Genomic DNA, 24,181 nt, shown 5'->3' with positions numbered 1-24,181 from the left:
GCTTAAGAGACAGTTAAAAACCCAGATCCCTTTATTCTGTGGAATAGAGCAACTGTCCCTTCCCCACCGTGATGGAGTCCTAGAGGTTTTCACTCTTTGGAGGTCAAAAGAAAGGGTCTCTGGGCTGGGGGTATAAGGTCTAGCTAAGGTCAGGGGTATCACACTGAAAAGAGAAATAAGCGATAGTTTACAATCTGAGTATTAAGAATCTCAGTCTTCTTCTTCCCCACTGAGCTCCCAGAAGGTTAGCATCCCTGTTACACCCTGCAGGTGTAGAACCGAAAGAATCCTCTCTGGGAAATCCGACCAGCCCAAGAGAAAACCCCTAGAAATAGTGCCCTGGAAGGTAGCCATACTCCATAGCTGAGCTGTGAACTGCAATTATGTGAGTCATAATAACGTAAAGGCTGAATAACCACCTAGCTGAAGTCCTTCTGCTCCTTCTTGGGAAGTCAACGGATAATGCCTAAAACTACAAATTACAAAATTAGGAAGTAACAATATAAGTGTCATTAAGAAAAGAGAGAGCTAAATCAGCTAAAAGTGATTGCTTCTAAGATCTGGAAAATGAAGGCAGATTCTGCTGTTTCTTTGAAATAAGCCTCGTACCGGAGTGTTTAATTCAACTATGTACACGAATAAATTTGATACAATGTAATTTAAATAAAACAGAGTTTTAATCATAGGGTCTACTGAACTCATTCAAGAAGAGTGTCAAGCACAACTTGGGTACGTTTTATAACATCTCAAGACCCAATGAAGATAATAACACCAGTGTTTTCAGTTCCTCCCCGACTATGTGAGGATCAGGCCAGTTTCACTTATTCGCTCATTCATTCAACAATGTTTACTGACGCCTGCTGTGTGCCTGGCACTGTTCTAAGCAGTGGGACCACAGCAGTGAACAAAACAAAGTCCCCGCTCTTTCATACTTAGATTCCAACATGGGGAGACACTTGATAACTGGCCCAAAAATGAGTAAGAGAACTTCAGCAGGGTAATTAGTGCTATGAAAAGAAAGTAAAGCCAGGCGAGGGTTTACGCCATCAGAGAGTGGTGTGGGAGGGGAACACTATTGGAGAAAGAAGATGAGGAAAGAGGCCTTTCTCAGAAAACATCACGTAGGCAGAGATCTGACTGGTGTGAAGGAATAAGTGAGGGAAGAGCATCCCAGGTGGAAGAGCAAGTGCAAGGTTCTGAGGCTGGAAAGGCTTTCACTGTTTCAGAGACCCAAGCAGCCCAGTGTAGAGAGGAGTGAGCAAGGGTGAACGATGGTAAGACACGAACCCGAAGAAGTGAGCCTAGCAGGGCAGGCATTCTGCTGGGCCATGGAAAGGATTTGGAATTTTAATGAGATGTAAAGTCACTGGGGAAATCTGAACAGAGCTCTGCAACTGGGTTTACCTCCTGTAAAGTATGGTACAAACAACTATTTGTTTAAATAAAAATGAAATGTATCTTTATAATAAGGGTTTGATTATAGCAAAGCTATATACACATAGACAGAGATACATACACCTCTACATATATATACATATATTGTATATACTGTACAATCTATCACTCAGTTATGAGTTTCTTTTTCATGTTCAACTTTGTTACTGCTCCAAGAGTCCAGTGAAGTCCATTTCTTTGCCATCTCCCAAGTAAGTCTTAATCCAGCATGTTGTTAGCAATTACCTACTATCTGCATTCAATGCACAGGGCCTGAGATAAAGTCAGCCTCTCGAGAGAAAAACTAGTAAGAATCAACAGGAAATGGATGAGATCACCAGAACTCTCTACCCTCTGAGAATGGTTCACAGATATGTCACTCATGAGTCTCAGGAGATGCTCAACACAATCAAGACGACCAGGGATGGCCGTACAAGGAAATCTATCAAGGGTGTCAACACATACATCAACTGTGATAGAATCATGTTAAGGGGACAACTTGTTGGTTTCCTATGCTTCTCCAGCAGGTGGCCAGGGGCCTGGCAAATGGTAACTCTCCACAGAGTCACCAAATAACTGAACATTGGGATGCAACCGATAGGATACACATCAAGATTCAAAGCAATCATGAGACAGAAATCCACACCTGTCCCCATTTTCAGGATTTACAGAGGGAATGAAGGAGAACCTATTCTATGACACTTGGATTCTTCAACAGGGTCAAGAAGATAGAAAGGTGAGAGAAGAGCCTGGGAGAAGACTTGAAGAGTTTCTATGGTGAAGGCTGTTGCTCTGTTCTAAATCTCCTGCTTCAAAGGGGCAACCTAGAGAACTCTGAAATATGTTCTTGCAATTTAGAGACACAGAGGACTAGTGCCCACCTCATGTCTGAGGAAGTTCAGGAGGACTGTGGGCCAGGGTCCGACTCCCCCAACCCATCTCACCAGGAAAATCTAGAGGGTGAGGGCACGGTGAGCTGCCTGTATGACAGGAGGGCTGCTGTGCTGTGATCTGCCTGCAGTCCCAAAGCTGGTCAAGGCAAGACGTGGGTGAGTGCTTCCAACAGACAGATGTGAGCAGGTGGGAGTTTGGGTCCTCCTAATAGAGCCCTAGGAGGGACAAGGAGACTTCAGAAGGATGAAGTTGGATGTGTTCTGCAGGGTGCCAGGAGCTGGGAGCCATCCCATGTGACTACCCAGAGCAGAGATGCAGCCTCCTAGGAAGGGAAAGTGTAAAAGCCAGAAGACCATCAGGGAAACTCCATATGCCATGAAAATGCCCCAGAATGGAAAAAGTACACTTTAATCATCTGCCAGGCCCACTCAAGGACACCAGCTCTATCCATGTGCCAGGCTGTGAGGACATGAAGCCACACAGCCCAGTAAGAAAAGCCCTATCTCCTTAATTCTCCTCACTCTCCCCACTGCAACTCTGACAGGCTCCAAAGAGCAGCTGGTGAAGGTGGGAGAAGGGGAGCAAGGAGGGCATAGAGAGCAGAAAGACCACAGGCCCCTTCCCACCGCAGGCTTGCAGCAGGAAAGTGGTCCAAGCTGGGGAATGCAAAAAACTACAACACGAGGCACGTTCAGAGTTAGGATTCTACATGAGACCGAATATTCCACTTACTAACTTTGACAGGGTATTCGCAACTTAAAGTGGCCATAAAATTGTCAATTCCCTAAGACTGAGCACAAAAGCTGGAGACCTGTCAGAGTTGTCAGTTAAGGGATGGTGAAAATTAACCCCTTGAATAAGATTTTAAAGGGACAATGAGAAACATAAATAAATAAAGTGTGTTCATCTCATTCCATATATCATGCTTTTCATCATATAGGGCATGAATGAACGAATGAACAAATGAAATGTCTAAAAGGGAATGAGTAAACGAGAGTAAATGCTTGCATGAAACCAGGAAGATGCAGAGACGAATGGTCACAGGATCCACTGTTCAGCATTTCTAAAGGAGAAAGACACTGGATCTGGTGTGCATGCTTATGGCATCTAGTGTAGACGGTGTGCTAAAATATTAATAAACAGAGAACGAGTTGTAGAATCTGGTATCGAGGTTTGGGTACAGGCTCAGGCACTTACCATCCATGAGACCTTGGGCAAGTCACTTACATCCTCTGAGCCTGTTTCCTCATGTCTAAAGTGGTAAGAATGCCTTGGGTAATACACAGCGTTACAGTGATTTTAAATAAGAGAACACATGGAGAGTGCCTCTCAGGTGCCTGGCACAGAGCAGGTACCAATAACGACAGTGATCATTGCTACTGCCAATCTGTTAGGGACAGAGGAAGATAATCAAGTTATCTCCTCTACCCTTCAAGACCATCAAAATGTTTACTGTTATTCCGAGCTCACTAACCAACCTTGTCATTCTCATTCCATTTTCTGGCTAACAATCTTTGGGAGGAGGTACCCTGAATAAGGAGCAGCAGCACTCCTGTTACTGTGAAGACAGCACACTTGCTATCAGCATGAATCTCCTATTTAGATTGACATCTTCAGTTGTTAAAGCCTGACTAATGCTTGGTGAACTGAAAAAAGGGACCAGACATTGAAGAATGAGGATTCCATCATGGTACTGACCCCTGAGAGGCCCTGTCCAAACAGCTGGGCTCCCGCCCCTTGTCGGTGTCGCAATCCAATGTACACATCAGGATAGATGCGGAGAGGGCTGATGGCCACTCTGAGTTTACTGTAACCAGCGTTTCAATATATTCATAGCTTACAGCTGTTAGACATACACAGGTGTTCTGGATGAAATAATTAGTGAATGCCAAGAATTCTTAGTGATTTCTCAAGGAGCCCTTCCTGGGCCTCTGTTTTGATATTATCATGTTATTGCTGTGCTCGTATATTTTTATCTCAGAGCAGGCAAGGTCTCTTAGGCAACGGTCCCTCCTGCTCCCGATATTGATATCGTGTCTCCATCTATGCCCCGGGCGGCCGATGCCTGTCTTAGGTTGCCTCCCCCTGGAGGTCTTACCTGTCATTGGCTAACCGGCCTTCTCACCTCCGAGTCACAGTTTGTTGGCAAGCTTTTTCCAGTGATTATTAACCCTTCCTGTGTCAGGGGTGGCTACACCCCTACATCCCTCTCTTTTCAATTATACATGACCACACCGAGCCTAAGAAATCCCAAAGTGGCCCCTGAAACAAAGGAAGTGTCTACTGTGTTTGCTTTCGTTCGTTCCAAATGTATTTCATTACAACTCTCTGAGAATGGTAATCCATAGATGGTGTAGAAAGAGACACATACACTCAGGAGGCCTTTTGAAAACCAGAACAGCCTGTTCACTACCGTGTGAGGCCGGCGTTTACTATGCTGATTTCAGTTGCTGTGCTCATGATATCCTCATGTCTGAATCTCTCCATACTCTCCTCTCGTATCCACATCTTCTTTTCTAAAAACTTTCCTTTTATCCTTCAAGAAAGTTTCCTGAATGATACTACCCATTTCTGATTATTCCTTTACTCCATGTCTTCTCCAAGGTCAGAAATATAATTCGGACTGTACTGCCTCATAATTTTCCACTAGGAGAAAGTCCTGGTTCCTACCACCCACATAAGTGACCTAGGACAAGCCCTTTAATTCTGTGCTTTAGTTTCCTCTTCACTAAAATAGATAAAATTCCTACCTTTGGGACTGTTTTTTTAAAAAAATTGACGTCACATTGGTTTATAACATTATATAAATTTCAGATGTACGTCACTATATTTCACCTTCTGTATAGACTGCATCATGTGAGGCTGTTTTGAAAAGAAATGAAATCAAATTCAAGAAAGGGTTTTGAAAACCATGAGTGAGGGAACAAGGAGCCTGTGGCTGGGGGTGGAGGCACTAGGCCTCCCACCAATTCCTCAGGACCCAGTCCTAGAGAGCTGGATTGCAGGTCTCCGCTGAGGATGACCAACCCCATGTCCTTCCTCTTCACAACCTCCAGACTTCATCAAGTGTGTTAATACTCATATTCCTGAGGAAGTGAAGTATTTCAGTAGCCTACTTTTTTTTTTGCTTTCCATACACCTATATTTACTAACAATTCTATTTAAAAGCTCACCTAATGCATAAGCTGCTCCCTACTGCAGCTTCATTCCCATCAAGGGCACTCCAATCCTCCTTCATGAGAGACACCTTTCAAGAGAACTGCTCAGAGGCCAGCCTGGTGGCATAGTGGTTAAGTACAAGTGCCCCACTTTGGCAGCCCGGGGTTGGCCAGTTTGGATCCTGGACGCAGACCTACACACTGCTCATCAAGCCGTGCTGTGGCAGCATCCCACACAGAAAAACTAGAAGGACATAAAACTAGGATACACAACTATGTACTGGGGCTTTGGGGAGAAAAAAAAAAAAGAGGAGGATTGGCAACAGATGTCAGCTCAGGGCCAATCTTCCTCACCAAAAAAGCACACTTTAAAAAAAAAAAGAGAGAGCTGCTTAAATATGCACTGTTGTGTTTTTAAATCACTACACTGACAGTTTCTAAGACTAAGTTCCGTAACTCTATGGACTGTTGGTTAAAAAAGATTATTCATTCACTTGTGACTCCTTGCTTTTTGTTTCAGAGAACTGTTAATGTAGCTAAATCCTTGCATTTCTCAAATGGCTCAAACCAGACACAAGATTCACTGTATTTCACTGGTAAAAGTCCTGAACTATTACCTCCAGAAATGTGTTTATACTAAGTAAATGAATCATCTCTAGAAAGCAGAAAAAGTAGGCCACAAAGGTAACAAACAGAATGAAAAATATTCTGCTTTACAAAAGCTTTGAGGTCACATAATCCTTTGAGTTTCCATTTCCCTTAATTAGGTCAGCTTTTGATACTTGAATCATTTTTCCTGCTGTTTCTTTTTCGATCCTGCTACACCAGAGTCCCGTCTGCAGTTGTAAATGACCTACTTAATTAGGATTTGGAACCCTCAGACAGAAAAGCGTGCTGTCTTCTTTCTTTTCTGCTCAACAGACCTTATTAATGAACTGAATTTCTGATTCAGTTTGTTAAAAACCATATACCTTCAGCAATCCCAAAACCCAAACATCCAGGTTTAATCATACTCATGAGTGTACACTCAAATGTGGTACAGGCGAGACAGCACTGGATCAGGGGTGAGGGTACCTTGGCTCTCGGCCCAACTCTGCTGCTAAGCGCAATGTAATCTTGGCACATCTCTAACCTTCCTGAGCCTCGGCCTTCTCACCTTTATGGAGAGAAGGTTAGACTCTTAAGGTCCTTTATGGCTCCAAGTCTCTATGAATATTTCCTGAGCTCCTAATATGTACAAGGCACTGTGCTGATGGAGGGGGTGGGGGAGGTACAAAGATGAATTGAGAACTTTATACTCTCCTTGAGAAGAGAAGATCATACAGGACAAAGCTAAATGGCCCAGTTACCTTATCTGTCTTATTTATTCCTCATGATTGGCATTATGCCTGGCATACAGTAGATGCTCAAGTAAATGACACAAAAGAGATATAAAATGTCTGTGGACATTTAGAGAACAGAGGCTACATCTGATGGAGGGGAATCAGGAATGGTTCATAGGTGTTAATTTGAGTTGGTTTTTAAAAAGCCATTCAACTTTCAGTGGCTCCCTGACAACATCTTCTAACATGATGCAAAATCTTAAGCCGATATTCAAGGTTCTCCATGCCCTGGACCCAATATATCCCTCAATCTTTACCTGTCTCTTATATAAAATTGTGCTATAGCCAACTAACGTCTTTGCTGTGCCTCAGATATTACCCATAATTTTCTACCTCCATGTCCCCATTCATGCTGTTCTTCACACTGAAATGTCCTCCAATCCCAATATAATCCGACTCCATTATCCTTCAAGGGCCACTTCAAATTTCTCCTATTTTATGAAGGAGGTCTTATGAAGCCTTTCCTGATCCCTCCAAGTGTATGTGCTCTCTCTCGTCTTTGAAATCCCTCAAGATTTGTTGACATCTCTCTTACAGTATATATGCACTTTAGCCCTGCATTACAGTTGGGTAATATCTGTGTCTCAAGACAATAATCTTTGACATCAGAAACTATATTATTCATCCACATTGCCAAACAAATAGTAGGAATTCAGTAAATTATTTTGACAGGACAAATATAAAAAGGATGCTCTGGGACATAGAAACTGAAAGAACAATGGTGAGAAGTTAGAAGCATCAGAGGGCTTAAGTTTAGAAGGCAGGTCACAGTCAGGTTACACAGTGTTGAATGCCAGGATAATAACAATGGCGTATACAGTTCTGAGTGAGAATCACTGATGGTTTTAGGAGCTGAATGAAGAGTGACAAGATTTGAGATCTGAGAATCAAACCAGAAGCATTCTGGTTGACACATCAGTCTCCTGGGAATCTGGCTGGAGTCAAATCCATCCCTGAGAGAAGAATCGAGTCTCACTCACCATACCCGTAAATGAAGTGTTTCATCTGCAGATCTGTGAGTCCTGGAAAAGTCACTAAGCTAAACGCTGCTTTGTAAACTTCCCAGTAACCAGATATTTGAGTGCCTGCCTCAGTGGAAGGAAACAGATCCACGCCAAAGCCATCATTTCTGAATTTCCAAACTGGTGAAAAAAGAAGGTTCTGTACTTCTCCAAAGAAGAAAGAGAGGGAAAAAAAGCACACTACACAGAAAGGATGGGGAATCAAAGTAGCTTTGGATTCCTCAGCAGTAAGAGTGGAAGCTAGAAGACAGTGGGAAAAATACCTCAAAAATTCAGAAAGAAAAGAATTTCCAGCCTAGATAATTAGATAGATAACTCTATGCTGAGCCAAACCATCAATGAGAAAGGTGAAATGAACACATTTTCACACATACAAAGTCTTTAAGAAACTTACCTTCCATGAACCTTTCTCAGAACACACCAAATAAAGACACAAACCAAGAAAGGAAAACAATGCATAACAGAAATGGGAGGGGCCGGCCCGGTGGCATAGTGGTTAAGTTTGCACGTTCCGCTTTAGCCGTCTGGGATTCTCCGGTTCGGATCCCTGGTGCCGACATGGCACCGCTTGGCAAGCCATGTTGTGGCAGGCATCCCATGTATAAAGTAGAGGAAGATGGGCATGAATGTTAGCTCAGGGCCAGTCTTCCTCAGCCAAAAGAGAAGGACTGGCAGCAGTTCGCTCAGGGTTAATCTTCCTCAAAATAAAATAAAATAAAAAATAACAGAAATGGGAAATTCAACACAAGAGTGAGGCACAGGGAATGCCCAGAGTGATGGGGAGGCAGGACGGTGTCTGTGCAACAGGCAAAGAGAACAATCCCTCTAGACTGGAGCAGGTCATAAAACTCTGGGAGACATTCTTTAAAAATACGTAATGTCCACACATCCATGGACAGCTAATCTTCAACAAAGGAGCCAAGAACATACCATGGAGAGAGGAAAGTCTCTTCAATAAATGGTGCCGGGAAAAGTGGACGGTCACATGCAAAAGAATGAAAGTAGACCATTATCTGACACCATAGACAAAAATTAACTCAAAATGGATTAAAGACTTGAATCTAAGACCTGAAGCCATAAAACTCCTAGAAGAAAACATAGGCAATTCGCTCTTCGACATTGGTCTGAGTGGCATCTTTTTGAATATGTCTCTTTAGGCAAGGGAAACAAAAGAAAAAATAAACAAATGGGGCTCATCAAACTAAAAAGGAGAAAGGCAAAGCCCTACTTATACACGCACACACTTGCCAACTTCAGGGGTCTTCTTCAGATGGATTCCCTCTGGGGTAGGAGGGAAGGCAACGGGCTGGGGTCAGGGAGGGACTCACAGAGGGTTTCAATTTTGCTTGTAATATTTTATTTCCTAAGCCAAGTAGTAGGTACATCATACCCATCATATTATCTATACTTTTGTGTGTATAACTGACATATTTCTAGGGGCTTCTGTTAAAATTTGGGAAATTAAACTCACATATTTAGTTTTGCTCCATCTCAAAACCAACTAGAGGATCATAATCCCTTACACAAACTCTCAGAGCTTTACGTGTTTCAGAATTCACAATTCTTTAGATTTTAGAAAGTTACTGTGATACAATTCCATATATTACATCACACTTTCAGTGGGACCTACAATCAAATGATGTTCAAAATTAGCATTTGACACTACTCAGCTGGTTGTTCTCCCTCAGGACCAATTAGCAGCCAGCCTGGCCCTAAACAAACAGCCCTCACTCCTCAAACTTGTGCTGATTCCCTTTTAAGAGAAGAGGTGGAAAGCAAGTGGCTGGGGACATCAGCAGGCCCTTGGGAAGGATCTGGACTCAATTATATCTGGATTTTTAAGTACCTGGAATTTCCCTGACTCCTTACCTATACCAGGGCACTAGTGCCCATTGCTCTGTAGCCCTGACCAACTGTGGGGCATATATACCACCTGATTCCTACTGAACCCATTTTCTGCTTTATTTAAGTTGTTGTCCAGCAGAACACTGTGCTTCATATCGCAGGTTCAGTCCCACCTCTCAAAAGCCAGCCCTGGACTTACACACACACACAAATACATACACACATTCACACCAGTCTAGAGTAGATTTCCTTCCACTGACTTCCTGACTCAAATGATGTACCTTGCCTATATTTGGTTGAGTTTGCTCCTCTGTATTCCCCCTTCCCCCAACTACTCATCACCCCGGAGTTCTGTCTTTCTAACTGCTGTTGGCATCTTGCTAACTCCACCTTGCTAGGGTTGGTTGCCCTTCAACCCCAGCATGACATGTAAACAGCCTCAGGAAGTAATCAACACCAACTTGCTCTTGAAAGTCAATGCTGAGCAATCTCTCTATTTTTAGTGCTGATTAATCTGACTAATGAAATAAAGCACATTGTGCTTAGCTTATGTCCAATTAAACATCTGTTATGGTAATCAAAGTCTCCTGGCAATTATCACAGGTGACATTCTGAATTGATATCAGCAATATAATCAATGCCCAATTGCCTGAATACCAAATTCAGTAAGCACAGTGCCCAAATGTGAAAGGTCAGAGGAGATATCTCTTCTCCACCATAAAGACCAAGTGGTCCAGCCAACCACCTCTATGTTGGTCAAGCTTGTTTATTTATTGGCTTTGCTAAATGCTCAGGCCCCCATAGAGCAAATGCAAAGGAAATCAGGCATGCCATGGTGTTTTCAAGGAGACCTCCACCATCTCTTCCTTGGGAGGTAAGCAGTAACTCATCTTTGGAGCAGGATGTCAGCAAACAAAAGGAGAAAGGCAAAGACCCTACCTACCGTAGAAGAGGAACGCTTTGGTCATGTGATGATGTAGGAAGGTCCGGTTGATGGTGAAGAAACAAGCATCTGCTCCACACTGGCCGAGCCTTCCAGTTTCCCCAGTCAGTGGGGACCACCAGAGCATAATGGGGTAGCTCTCAGTTTCCAATTTTCTTTTCCTATTCAGGGTCAGTGCTTCCTTCTCAAGGAATGGATAGAGATGTGTAGGCTCTCTCTCCATTTCTGCATGTGCATCTCGCAAATTGGAATTTTTAAACTTCTTCCTTTCAAATTTTCCCAGCTCAACCACTACCTAAAAGAGAAGACAATTATGACCAGGGTCAGACTCTTTCATTGCCTTTTGCACATCTCCCATTCATCTTGATGATTTAGCCCCTTAGTTTTCTATTACTGCTGTGACAAATTACCACAAACTTAGCAATTTAAAACAACATACGTTTACTGTTGTACAGTTCTGGAGGCCATAAATCTGAAATGGGTCTCAATGGGCTAAAACATCAACATCGAGGTGTTGGCAGGGCTACATTCCTCTCTGGAAATTTTCGGAGAGAATCCGTTTTCTTGCTTTTCTATCTTTTAGAGCCACCCACAATTCTTGGCTCCTGGTCCCCTTCCTCCAGCTTTAAAGGCAGCAACATTGCATCTCTCTGACCCTCCTGTTGTCACATTGCTCTCTGACCAAAATATCTATGAACAACGATGCTTAATACTACTAAACACATAACAGATTCATCTTTCCTCCATTTCATATAACCAGAAGTGGTTTCGTCTCCGTGAAATCTGTGTAAGTCAGGGTTATAATCTGGCTATTACTAGAGATTACACTCTAGGGGAAATGAGTTATAAAGTACCAATTCATTTCTTTTTATTACAATTAAAGAAGTGGTAACACGGGTCTTATATTTCTAATAATATCCACTACAGCATCAAGATGGTGAAGTAGACCATGAGTACTGGCTCTCTCCCAAGTAAAACCACATTTTTTATTTTTTTCATGATAGTCTGGGTCACTGGACAGCCAGGCCATCAGTGACAATAATCTGGAGGGCAGGGTGGGCAGAGAGGAAACAGACGGGCAGTTGTTCTCCAAAAGTGCTGCCTTTTCATCAAACTTTAAGGTTTGGTATTGACATGGCATTATAAAAATATGTTAGAGAAAGCAGCACAAAAGTAGGGGCTGGTCTGTTTCAAATATAACTGAAACATTACTAGTCAGACTATGCAACAAACAAAGCAGTTAAAAGAAAGCACATTTTTCTGTATTAACTCCTCTACCAGTCGACAGAGGACACGACCCGTGAGGCCCTCAGGCCCCACTCTCAACAGTCAAGGATGGTGCCTTCTTTATATGCTTGGTACCCCTGGTGTCAGAAAAGGGCTACTACCCACTGATGGAGTACAGAGTCTCTAACTCCCTGGGGAGGGTCTGTAATTTTCACTGGATTATTTGAGGGATCCAAGGCCAAAAAAATATTAACTACCACGGAGTGGAAGCCAAGTAGTATTCCAAAAAGAGTAAAGAGTTATTTCGCTTTAAAAAATCATGTATCAACTGTGACACCAAATTCAGCATTAGAACAGTAAAACAACCACCAAAAACTGAAGAATAACCTAACCCTTGCCAATGGCTTTCTCAGCATTTTTATGATAACATAATAATGTGGCTGTTCCCCAATAGCTTGATGGAATGGAGTTGACTTGTAGCCACAAACTCTCTATCTTTTCACCCAACCTTTCCTTGCAAATGTACAACCAACAACTTTAAAGAAAGGCTTTTGGAAAGCCATGGATGTAACTTCAAAGACAGATTTTGCTCCACATTTCTGATTAATGTCTATTACGTGAGGTCTAAGTTCATTTCAAATAACAGGGATTGCTTTAAGGAGAGATTTTTCTGCCAAAAAACTTTTTAAAAAATATTTAGCCTCAGATAGCACTACCAGATGGTGGGAAATATGGGGGATAGAGGAACACTCTAAACAAAACCATGAGGACAGAATCACCCAAATCCAAAGTCTGGGAAACTCAAAAGGACAAATGACCCAGTTTCTGCAACAAACCCATGACATGGAATAAAAGGTGGGGCAGGAGAAACTTACAGCAAGAAAAACTGAAAAATCCACAAAACTTAAAACACAGGCACTAATTGCAACATGTGAGATTTGTTTACTCTAGATTCAAAACAACCAATTATAAAAGACTTTTTGAGGGGCTGGCCCCGTGGCCGAGTGGTTAAGTTCGCGCGCTCCGCTGCAGGCGGCCCAGTGTTTCGTTGGTTCGAATCCTGGGCGCGGACATGGCACTGCTCATCAAACCACGCTGAGGCAGCGTCCCATATGCCACAACTAGAAGAACCCACAACGAAGAATACACAACTATGTACCAGGGGGCTTTGGGGAGAAAAAGGAAAAAATAAAATCTTTAAAAAAAAAAAAAAAAAGACTTTTTGAGATAATGAAGAAAAATTTAACATGGCCTGGGATATAGATGGCACTGAGTAATTTTGTTAATTTTGTTGAGTGTGACAATAGTTAAATGCTTACATTAAATTTTTAAGGGGCCGGCTCCATGGCCAAGTGGTTAAGTTCATGTGCTCCGCTGCGGTGGCCCAGGGTTCGGATCCTGGGCGCAGACATGGCACCGCTAGTCAGGCCACGTTGACGCGGCGTCCCACATCCCACAACTAGAAGGACATGCGACTAAGATATACAATTGTATACATGGGGTGTTTGGGGAGATAAAGCAGAAAAAAAAAAAAAAAGATTGGCAACAGTTGTTAGCCCAGGTGCCAATCCTTAAAAAAAAAAAAAAAAAAAAAATTTAAAAGTCCCCATCTGTTAGAGAATCATACGAAAGTAAATCCAGGTGAAATTATATGATGTCTGGGATTCATTTTAAAATACTACAGATTTATTCATGAATTATTTGTGCAACTAAAAAGTAAGCAAAATTCAAAAATAAATGAAGATATGTATACACTAAAAGAATTTACAGATAGTATATACAAAATACAGTTAAATATGGAAAAGGATGCCTCAAATGAATGATTTCCTCCAGTGGGTCAACATAACATTTTCATGTTTATTTATTAATTATGTTATAAGATCTGCTATGGGCTGAAGTGGTTCCCCCCAAAAATTCATATGTGAAGCCCTAACCCCCCCATACCTGAATATGGGACTGCATTTGGAGATAGGGTCTTTAAGAAGGTAATTAAGTTAAAATGAGATCATTATGGTAGGCCCTAGTCCAATATGACTGGTATCCTTATTAGAAGCGGACAGTAGGGCACAGACAAGTACAGAAGGAAGACCATGTGAAGACACAGGGGAAGATGGCCATCCAGAAGGACAAGGAGAAAGGCCTCAGAAGAAACGACCCTGCTGACATCTTGATCTCAGACTTCCAGCCTCCAGAACTGTGAGAAAATAAATTTCTCCGCGTAGCCTACAAACCTGTAAAAATGGGGATGGTCCTAAATGCATAGGCATTCCATTTTTTCATTCATAACGTTGTTTAAAAAAATAGCATTGCCGCAATTCTGAACACTGAAGCATTCAACGCATCAGTGAGGACTGGGAAATAGCCCAAACCATACTATTGGTGGAAAACTGAAACCAAGATCCAGATGAAGGTTTAGTTCCAGCAATTACACCATCTCTCATAATCTGGAAGCTTAAAAATGTCACACATATCAAAAACATAGCAATTTATTCTGACATCAAAAGGAAAGCTCTTAGCTTAGACACAGGCGTTCCTCATAACTGGAAAAAGTGCCAAAGTACATGCATAGTGAGATCACAGCTCTCTCATAACTTCCATAGAAAGAAGCAGAGAACTCCAGCCCTTGCTTCACAAGCAGATTGTGGACATTCAAGATAGACCAGGAGGGAGTTAAGTGTTTCCTCCAACCAGAGGGCAGCAGAAGGCGGTAGTACAGGGCCAGACTGGCTGCCAGAGTGCTTTTGTAAATTTTATCTCATTCCATCTCAATCAAGGGGAAGGAAGATACTCTAGAAGAAGAAAGCCCAGAGACCACCTTCCTCTCCACCAGCCCCACAAAGACTCTTCAAAAGTCCTGTGGCTTTTGAAATGGATAGCTGGTAGTTGAATGGGTGCTAAACATATCTGAACTCATATCTATACTTTTACTATCACTGCGAAATTTTTATTTTAATTTGAAATCAGCAAATGAAGTTCAGAATAACCAGCTACGGTCATGCATCGCTTAACGATGGGGATACATTCTGACAAATGCTTCGCTAGACGATTCTTTTGCTGTTCAAACGTCATAGAGTGGACTTACACAAACCTACGTGGTATAATCCACTACACATCTAGTTATATGGTACTAATTTTATGGGACTACCATCATATATGCAGTCCGTCATTGACCGAAACATCGTTATTCGATGCATGACTATAAACGAAATAAATGGGAGGGCTAAAGAAATGTTTTAGTTCATTCACCCCAACACAGTCCTTGGTCTAGTCACATATGTCAAGAATGACAAATTTATTAGTGCAGATGTTTGCGTTCTGCAGAACAGACTATCTTGTTCCTAGAATAGTCATTGCTTCTTCAAAAATGCCATCGTTCAGAAGTGATCATGACAGGGGACTGACTTTGAGGAAACCATTCAATTTCGACCCAATAAGACAGACTGGGCTTTACTTCCGGTTCCTTTAAATCCAGGACCCTACAAGAGTCACAAATGATCCTCTATCTCACTGATTTTGTTTCTACCTGACACACCCACTCACTAAACCGCAGTCTCATCTGTTAATAAAAAAAGTACTTCCCCTGCCTTAGACAGAAAACCTCTAATCCTGAGAGATTAAGCAAAAAGTAAAGCACTTGGAGACAACAGGGTGGGGGCAGGGGTGGGGGCAAAGGCCCAAGAATCAACACTACACAACCCAAATTCTTGGTACCTGGAGTGTGACAAGCAGAAAGACAGTAGCTGTGATGCACAGGCAAGAGGCCAAAAGCTTCCTCCTCTGAATCCGCGCCATGCTGCCCTGCCCTGGGTGACTGACACAGGGCTGGTCTGGTTACCAGGTGTTCTCGAGTCGGCCCATAGCCCCGGACAACTTCATGTGGAGGAACCATCTGGGTGCCAATTTCCTCCACTGCCATTCCTGCTGAGACCTGGTCTCCATGAAGGACTGAGCTCTGAGGTTCTGAGTGGGCTGGGCTTGGCATCGAGAGGGCACAGCATGCAGTCTTCTTAAGCTATCATCAGAGCAGCTGGAGATTCTTCAAACCAGAAGGCATCAAAAAATTCTGTAACAAATGAATAATCTTTTAGCCACAGTGCAGAACATTTAATAAATGTAGCCTTATTTATACAGTGACAGATGGAAACTAGACTTTTGGTTGTGAACATGATGTAGCATATACAGAATTTGAAATATAATGATGTACAACTGAAATTTATATGTTATAAACCAATGTTACCTCAATAAAAATAAATAAATAATGTGGTCCTGCAGGGTTATCATGCGGAAAACCAAAATTTTAAAAGTAAAAGGAGGAGCTGGCCCCATGGCCGAGTGGTTAAACTTGCACACTCTGCTCCGGCAGCCTGGGGTTCCCCGCTTCGGATCCTGGGCATTGACCCACACACTGCTCATCCAGCCATATGCTGTGGAGGCATCCCACATAGAAGAACTAGAAGGGCCTACAACTAAGATATATAGCTATGCACTGGGGTTCTGGGGAGAAAAAAATAAAAAGAGGAAAATTGACAACAGACGTTAGCTCAGGGCCAATCTTCCTCAGCAAAAAAAGCATATCTTAAAAACAAACAAAAACTAAAACGAACCTCTGACCATATGAACCCTATCATATAGTCCTAATACCTCACTCACAGATGAGGAAACCAAAACCGGAGAGGTGATGTGACTTGCTCAAGGTCATAGAGCCTCTTAGAAGAGAGTGACAGATGTACAATCAGTCTAAAATTCTCTTTCCACTTAATTTTCTCTGCCATCAGAGATTAAATTCCACAAGTCACTTATATATAGTAACTTCCTTCTGTCCAAGTTTGAAAGGAGTAGAGAAGTGGAGTAGAAATTACCAGGACTGTCCACCCACTCCTGTAAAAATTAGGGAAAAAATAAATAAAAGGTTCAGACTTTGATCAAAAATGGATAATGACCAACTGGCCCCAACTCTTCTCAAGGAAAACAGCTTCAGCCAGAACATAAGGAATTCTGATTACCAATTTATTCGTTTAGTCTTTTATGGCAAGTGTAATAAAGCAGTGAGTTGTCTGGGCATAAGATTCTTTGGAAGTTTTGAAATAAGATCTTCATCTACCTGTAATGGATGATCTTTTCAAAAAGTTTTTAAAATAAACTAAATAGTCCCATAGAATGTCTTTTATTCCCAGGGTTCTATGAAGTCAAAGGTCTTGGGCAAATGACACTGCAGAGTTCAGAACCAAGCAAGGATCAACATTCCAGAGGGAGGGCAGTGTTGTCTCACAGCACTCCAAGGATCTGACTTTAGTCAGAGCTACATGTCTCTAGGATATAGAACTAAAGATACAATCAGAAATATAAAAAACAGATGCAGAATTCTAGCTAAAAACCTAGGTCTTAAAGCTATGCTTCCCTCTTACGGATCTACCTTGATTTACTTGTAAGTCCAGGATATTTTTTTCCCTCAGCAACAAAATGACTCTTGGTCTCAGAAATCACCAAAAGTGCATTTTTCTTCTTTCGTTCATGAATTCCCACATTCCACACTGATTAACAGCACCAGCTCTATGGGCCAGCCCCAGTGGCCTAGTAGTTAAGTTTGGCATACTCTGCTTCGACGGCCCAGGTTCAGTTCCTGGGCGCAGACCTACACCACTTGTCTGTCAGTGGCCATGCTGTGGCAGTGGCTCACTTACAAAAAAGAGGAACATTAGCAACAGATGTTAGCTGAGGGCAAATCTTCCTTAGCAACAAAAAGAGTACCTGTTCTAGAGTCTGTCAAGATTCAAATCTCAACTCCCCAGCCGGTTTAACCTAGCTTCTCCATAATTGAATTTCCAAAATACAGATAATAACGGTACCTAATCAGAGACTTATTGTGAGAATTATATAAGATTGGTAAAACATTTATTTTGGAGTCCAGCACATAAATGTCCAATAACTATTTGCTATCTTATTTTTAAATATTGTTATAATTTTTATTATAACTTTAAGTGGAAAAAGAAGTTGACTTCACATAAAGTATGTTGCTGCCCAATCAATTGGAATTTCAAAAGGAGGAATACTTCCCCAAAGAAAAGATCACTAGTATTTGTCGAGCGACTTATTATGAGCAAGGCCCTTCACTACTCAGCACGCATGGGCTCATTTATCTTCCCAACAATTCCGTGAAATAGTAGTCACCATCTCATCTCAAAGGGAGAGCAAACTGAATTTGAACAAAGTAAAGTAACTTGTCCAAGACTATAATATTGATAAGTACTACAACCAGAAACTAGTCAGACTCTGAAGTTCATGCATTCTTTTAAGATTTTTAACACTAAGACCAAAAAAATTCCCATTTGGGGGATAATACTAATACTCACAGATTATCTGCCTGATTCAGACAAAACCTGTGCAGAATAGCTGTCGGCTGGTACAGCAAAGAAAAAAGTAACACAAATCTTCAAGAACTTGAAAGGCACCTTTCCTTCTACTCAGTAAATGCTAGTTGCTATTAATCACATAAACGTGGAGCTGGCACTTTAGGTTCCAATCCTGGCTCTGTCATTTATATAAATCTGCACAAGTTACTAAATCTTTCTAAGCCTCAGTTTCTTGAAAGTAAGCAATAAATGTTAAGTATCATTATTTCTTTCCCTTGTGTAACAGAAAGATTATCCAATTGTCATTTTATATGCAAAAGCAATTCATTATAACTATAATTAACGGAACCCAGATTAGGTAATGAAATAACATTACCATTTTAAATGGGTATAAAACTAGATCATTTTCAAAAGATTTTTAGATACATCACTCCACTCAATCTTATCCATAGCCACTTCGTAAAGCAGGCAAGGTAGGTATTATTATTATTCTCAGTTCCCACAAATAAGGAAACTAAGCCTTGGTGAATTTAAGTGATTTGCCAGAGATCACATTTCTTTAAAGGTTGAAGTGCATCTGAAAATCAGGTCAGCTGCCTCCGAGATCAGTGGAAAGGAAAGAGACGGGGAAAATAGTGATAGTTAAGAATACAAGAGTCAGGACTAAAGGAAAGCAAAAAATGGAGCGAGAAGGTAAGGCCATAGTTCGGGATATCTTTACAGCTACCACACGGCTCAAGCTGTCCGAGGGCCTTTTGAGTCTTCACATGGCTGTACGAACTGTGACCGAAGAACTTAAGGTTACAAATTCCCTTCCATGCAAAAAATCTCAATTCAGCTTATATTCCCAAAGCCAGAAGTAACGTGGGGTCTCAGGGATCGCGCTGTGGTTAAACACCCATCACTAAAGAATAGAGCCAGCTGGTGTAGATGGTGTTATGATTTATAACATGAAGCAACCAATCAGGCCTCCAGGCACGTCACTCTAATATGTGGTATTAATTACCCGGGAGCTTGTCATCAAGTCAGCACTCTCCCAACTGGTGAGACAGACGGGCCTGCAGAGAGCACTGTGAAGGCCAGCAAGCTCCAATGTGATGGGCCTCCAAGAGGAAAGCTCCCTTCTGTTTCATCACTGCCCTCAGGGTGAATCCCAGAGTCCTCCAAGAGGGCGCCCAGAACCCTCCTTGCCGGGATGGAGCAATGTGCGTGTGTTCAGACAACCATGGCAGATAATATCAGAAATGGACTCTCACTAACCCACCCTCTGGACCCTGGAGCTGACTTCTGCCCTGCCTAGGGCGGGCCATCTGCTGCCCAGAGAGGGGTCTGGAGCTGGGCATGACAACCTCACACTCCCACAAGTGCTATTCCATCAAAACCAGGAACATTTTCACGCTAAAATAAGTTCAAATTTCTCCACTTTATTTTGAATTAAAACAGACGGAAGAGAAACTGAGTATCTTAGAGCCAACTAGCCTGAGGATGCCAGCTTCAAACATCAGCCACGCAGCGCCAACCCAAGGCGTAGGTTAAGGGTCTCCGAAATGGGACTGAGATGACTTCTGCCCTGCACCTCTGAGTGTTAAGATGAGAAACCAATGCTAGGCGCCACAGAGAGCTTTCTAGCCCTGAGGGTTTGTGAGTCTCTACCTTTTCCTCCCTCTCCCCTCTGGCAGGGGAAAGAGGTGAGGCAGAAAGCAGGGAGCCCTGGGAAGACTCCTTTGATCAGTCTCTCCTCCAGTAACTGGTGAGTCAGTTGGGCTAATAAGCGACTATCTTAACTGAGCTTAAGGTTACACATACCAGGGAGAGTCTTTAGAAGGAATGTATCTAATTACCATACTTAAATTATTCCTATTAAAGTGTAATTTCTCAAATAGGTTTGACTCTCCCAAGAAACATTTTCATTTTATAATGTATAAATCCTCAGAGCATCCCTTAAATGGCGGCTGTCCTGGGAAAAACATGATGTGGTTGGCTGATGGGAAGGTGTCAGGGCCTTTTGGACAACTCTCCAGGCACTTTTCCACTAACACCCTTCAACCCTACTTATCCTCATCAACACTCCTTATTCATTCCTACTTGGCTTCTCCAAAAGCCCCAGAACTGCTCTTCTTACCAGTCTGACCCCTTACACTCTCCACTCAGCTGTAGAGCTGTTTCTGCAATATGGATTGGATATCCTTCCTCTGATTAAACTCCATCAATGGTTTCCCAAAGATTTCAAGATAAAGATCAAACTCGTTAGCTTAGAAAACAAGACTCCCTGGACCCCACCCTACTTCTCCAACTTCCACCACCGGTACCCTTTGTTCCTGCTCTTCCCAGAATGTAGCTTCCTCTTCTGTGCTCTGGTCCCTACCTACCACATCCATACCTCTTTCACTATCCCAGCCATTCTCCTAGACTTTCAAGGCTACCTGCTTTGGGAAGCCTTACTCCTCCGCAATGCCAAGTCGGGAGATCTACGCCCACATCATTGTGCTTGTTCCTATCACAGCAGTGAAGAGAAGGCAGGAGGCTGGGGAATTTTAGGAAACCTTCTAAAGCTGCTTTATTAGGTGCATATAAAGTAACTGTGGAACACTAAAAAGTTGACCTATTTTGTTAATTTACAGAAGTCTTCCTTAGTACCTGCCACTCGCCCTGGGGCACCTGACGAATGTGGCACAATGGTTCCAGTTTCCACTTTTACCCAATGTTCTTTATTAATATTTATTTGTGTTAAAGTGTTCCTCATTCTTTTTTAATGGACTTCATATTTTGCTGAGCATTTATTTTTATGTAAAGAGTGCTTTGGGGTGGATTTTTATCCGGAGAGGTCATCCTCTTGGACACATTTCAGGTGAGACAAATAGAGAATAATGAGAGAGACAGGGATACTGGCAGCCATGTGAATCAAGACGGGTGATTAATGAGGGGACAGAAGTTGTAGCCTGAGCTCCCTCACATTTCTGTTGCAGAACTGAAGGTGACGCCATTCTTCAATTCTAGACACATACTGAAGCACTCAAATTATACAATCTCACTTGGTGGGTCTACTTAACATAGAAACTAAATAAAAACATACCCAGATTAAAAAAAATAATAATGAGATAAAACCCCAAATAGAAGCATTCAAAAGGAACAGGTTTTTTAAGTGGAAGTGAGGACACGAGACTGAAGATTCTGTATCATACTACGAACTGAGCCAGCTCCTCAAGAGCAGGACTCTTTCTCATCTTTTTCCTTACAAGGTTGTCTTAGTAACTGATCTCTCCCCATGAAGGGCCTACTGGTTACTCTGCAACAATGTTCCTGCCTGGCAGAAGATCTGAATTAAATATCGTCATCTGCTTTGCTCATTTATGTAATCATGAATGAGGAACTGGTTCAATAACACTGACAAAATGTGGCTAATACTTCACACGCCTAAAGATCAAGAGCCGGACCAGACTATCTTCTGAGTTTTCATCCCAGAATTAAGCTCTTCAATCCCATGAACAGTGTCCAGGAGCAAAAACTCTCCAAAGAAGAAAGTTTAATCAAGAGACACGAATTGAGACAATTTGAATCGTCATGAACAAGAAATATTTCTATATAACAAGTTTAGGATTATCTTATCTTCATTTTCCTTTTTAGTAATTCAGCATTAACTTTTGAAAACTCAAATTTTATTCTCAAAGAAATAAATATCTGAAAAACATTGTAAATAAAATTAACAAGTTTTTTTAATGTTTAAAAACCCATATTCACAAACACCATAACAAATGTTTACTGTAGGATACCGGTAATTGAGTTAGATGTTGCAGTTCTTGCTGAAATCAACTCTTTACATTCCAAATTTAGAAAGCATTTAAATATGGGTTGGCAACAGCTGCATACTGAGCAATACTTACACAAATATGAATAACATTGTTTGTCCAAACTATGTTCTTTTTTCTATTTCCTAAACTTAACCCTAGTTTGAATTTGTTTTCAGAAATGCAGTTTGTAAAACTATTAATTTTAAAATTGAAGAATAAAAGATGAGCCATAATAACAGTAACAGTTGAGACTGTGTATTTGATCCACTGTTACACACTGCCATCTAGCTGGAAGCCAGCAAACGAAGAGTTACCACAGCAATTTCAAACATGGAGCAGACTTTAATGATCCCCTGATGCTAGGACCTTGCCTCTGGCGCCCAGGCAGGAGGAGAAAGTTCTAAAATTGAGGCTAGGATGCTGTCTAGATGGGCGTCTCTGCCACCTTACTGTACAAATACCTGGGCTGCTTATTCAGTGCAGATGGCCAGGACTGACCCGAAAGCTGGCGGTCTGAGAGACCACGGTGGACCAGGGAGAAACAATGCCCTCACTGTAGTGTGACATCATTAACAAGCCCAAGATTGGTCACGAGCCCATGGGTGTCTCATCTTGAGAGATCGAAGAATATAAAAGAGGAATGAGGCCCTGAAGACCAACTTGCCATATTCAAAACTGCACCCAGCCAGAGTGCATGCATTCCACAAACGTAATTAACAATCCAAGTCACGACACGCATAACACTACCCAACTATTTCAAGGAAATGTGGCAGTGAGTAGGGGGCACGTGTCGGAGCTGTGACGTTAAGAAAAAGTCATTTTGCGCGGCATTTGCTATATAGTAAAGAATCATTAAAAGATCCCCAGAAAATGTCTTATAATCGCACCGATGTTATTTCTATATCATACAAACTGAGTTCTATTCTGAGGGCGGTAATCGGGTACAAAATACCCAGGAAATGGCTTGCGTATTGACAACCAAACCCTGCTGTTCTGGGCATTTTCTCCATTAAATACACAACGTTCTCAACAGCTGAAAAGTCAGACTCGCTGCTACTTCAGCACAGGATTCTAGCAACAAGTGATTCGAAGTGAAGGCACAGAGAAAGAAGGAAGGAATTCACAGTACACAAAGGCAGAGCTTGGTTCTGAATTGGGGGGCGGGGAAGTCCGTGGCAGAGGCGAGGTCCGTGGGAACCTCCGGCCCCTGGCGGCGGCGGGACCCCGCGCGCCTCCCCCGGGCTCCGGCGGAGTTCCTGCGGTCACCTGCTCCCACCTGTGCTTTTTCAGCATCCAGACAGGTTGACATCTCAGGCAGTGTCACTGGAAATCGCTGCCCAAGGTTTCCCAAAAGACTTGGATTGTTTCGGAGCACACAACTCCATTTTTCTCTTACACACACTCCCTTCTGGGCACAAAGAGGAGGTTTCTTTCGGCTCTGAGTCCGGCGGGCAGCGTCCCGGCCTCCACGGTCACCGGAAAAGTCTCTCTTTGTCTCTCAGCACCAAGATCCTGCCCCCACCAAGCTGTCACTCAAGCCAGAAAAGACCCAGAGCGCGCACTCACCTCGCCCGGGTGGAGGAGGCTGCTCCGCCCGCCGCCGCCGCGCCGGTTTTCACTTTCAGTTTGCGCCCCCCCTGAGCTGCGGCGAAGACTCGGCGAGGAGATTTGGGACAGGCGGGATCACACTCAGCGCGTCCAGGCCGAGGCATCCTGGATCCAGGTTTTCACTGGTGCCCCATTTAAAAGCAAGCGGGACCCGGGTTCCAGGGAACCCGGGCCGCCCCTCGCTGGCGAGCCTGGGGCGCCCAGCCCTTTTTGAAAGTTCCTGGGAGGCTCCTGAGCAAGTCACAGGACACTTTCTGCTTGCATTAGTGGCAGTCCCTAGTCACTTAGAGATACGTTCTGAGAAATGCATCATCAGGCAAATTCGTCGCGCAAACGTCTGGAGTGTACTTAAACCTAGACGGTACAGCCTTCTCTACACACCTAGGCTCTGTGGTACTAATCCTGTGGGACCATGGTCATATATGCGGTTTGTCCTTGACCAAAGTGTCCTTATGCCATACACGTACTAAGACTCGAGCACGTTCAAAGTCACCTATTCAGGAAAATTGAGAACACTTTAAGCACAGCAG

General features: G+C 42.7%; 1 protein-coding gene across 5 annotated transcripts in view; it reads right to left on the bottom strand.

Annotated features, from left to right (window-relative positions):
* FUT10 (fucosyltransferase 10) overlaps positions 1-23,713 on the bottom strand; it is a 164,206-nt gene extending 140,493 nt beyond the window's left edge. For 4 of the 5 annotated variants that reach the window (XR_006886663.1, XR_006886664.1, XM_046648678.1 and 1 more), the window contains exons 1-3: positions 23,320-23,596; positions 15,617-15,968; positions 10,679-10,973 (exon numbers count right to left, since the gene is read on the bottom strand). Coding sequence is in view for 3 of the 5 variants with exons in the window: in XM_046648678.1 (XP_046504634.1) it covers positions 10,679-10,973; positions 15,617-15,697 (376 nt within the window). In the remaining 2 variants the exon portion in view is untranslated. The other variant, XM_046648679.1, reaches the window with a different exon arrangement.
* Between the last annotated feature and the right edge of the window lie 468 nt (positions 23,714-24,181).

This window comes from Equus quagga, chromosome 22 (genome assembly GCF_021613505.1).
Source record: "Equus quagga isolate Etosha38 chromosome 22, UCLA_HA_Equagga_1.0, whole genome shotgun sequence".
In the NCBI taxonomy this organism is placed as follows: Eukaryota; Metazoa; Chordata; class Mammalia; order Perissodactyla; family Equidae; genus Equus; species Equus quagga.
Note: the sequence above shows the minus strand (reverse complement) of the source record. Positions and strands in the feature narration are given on the sequence as shown.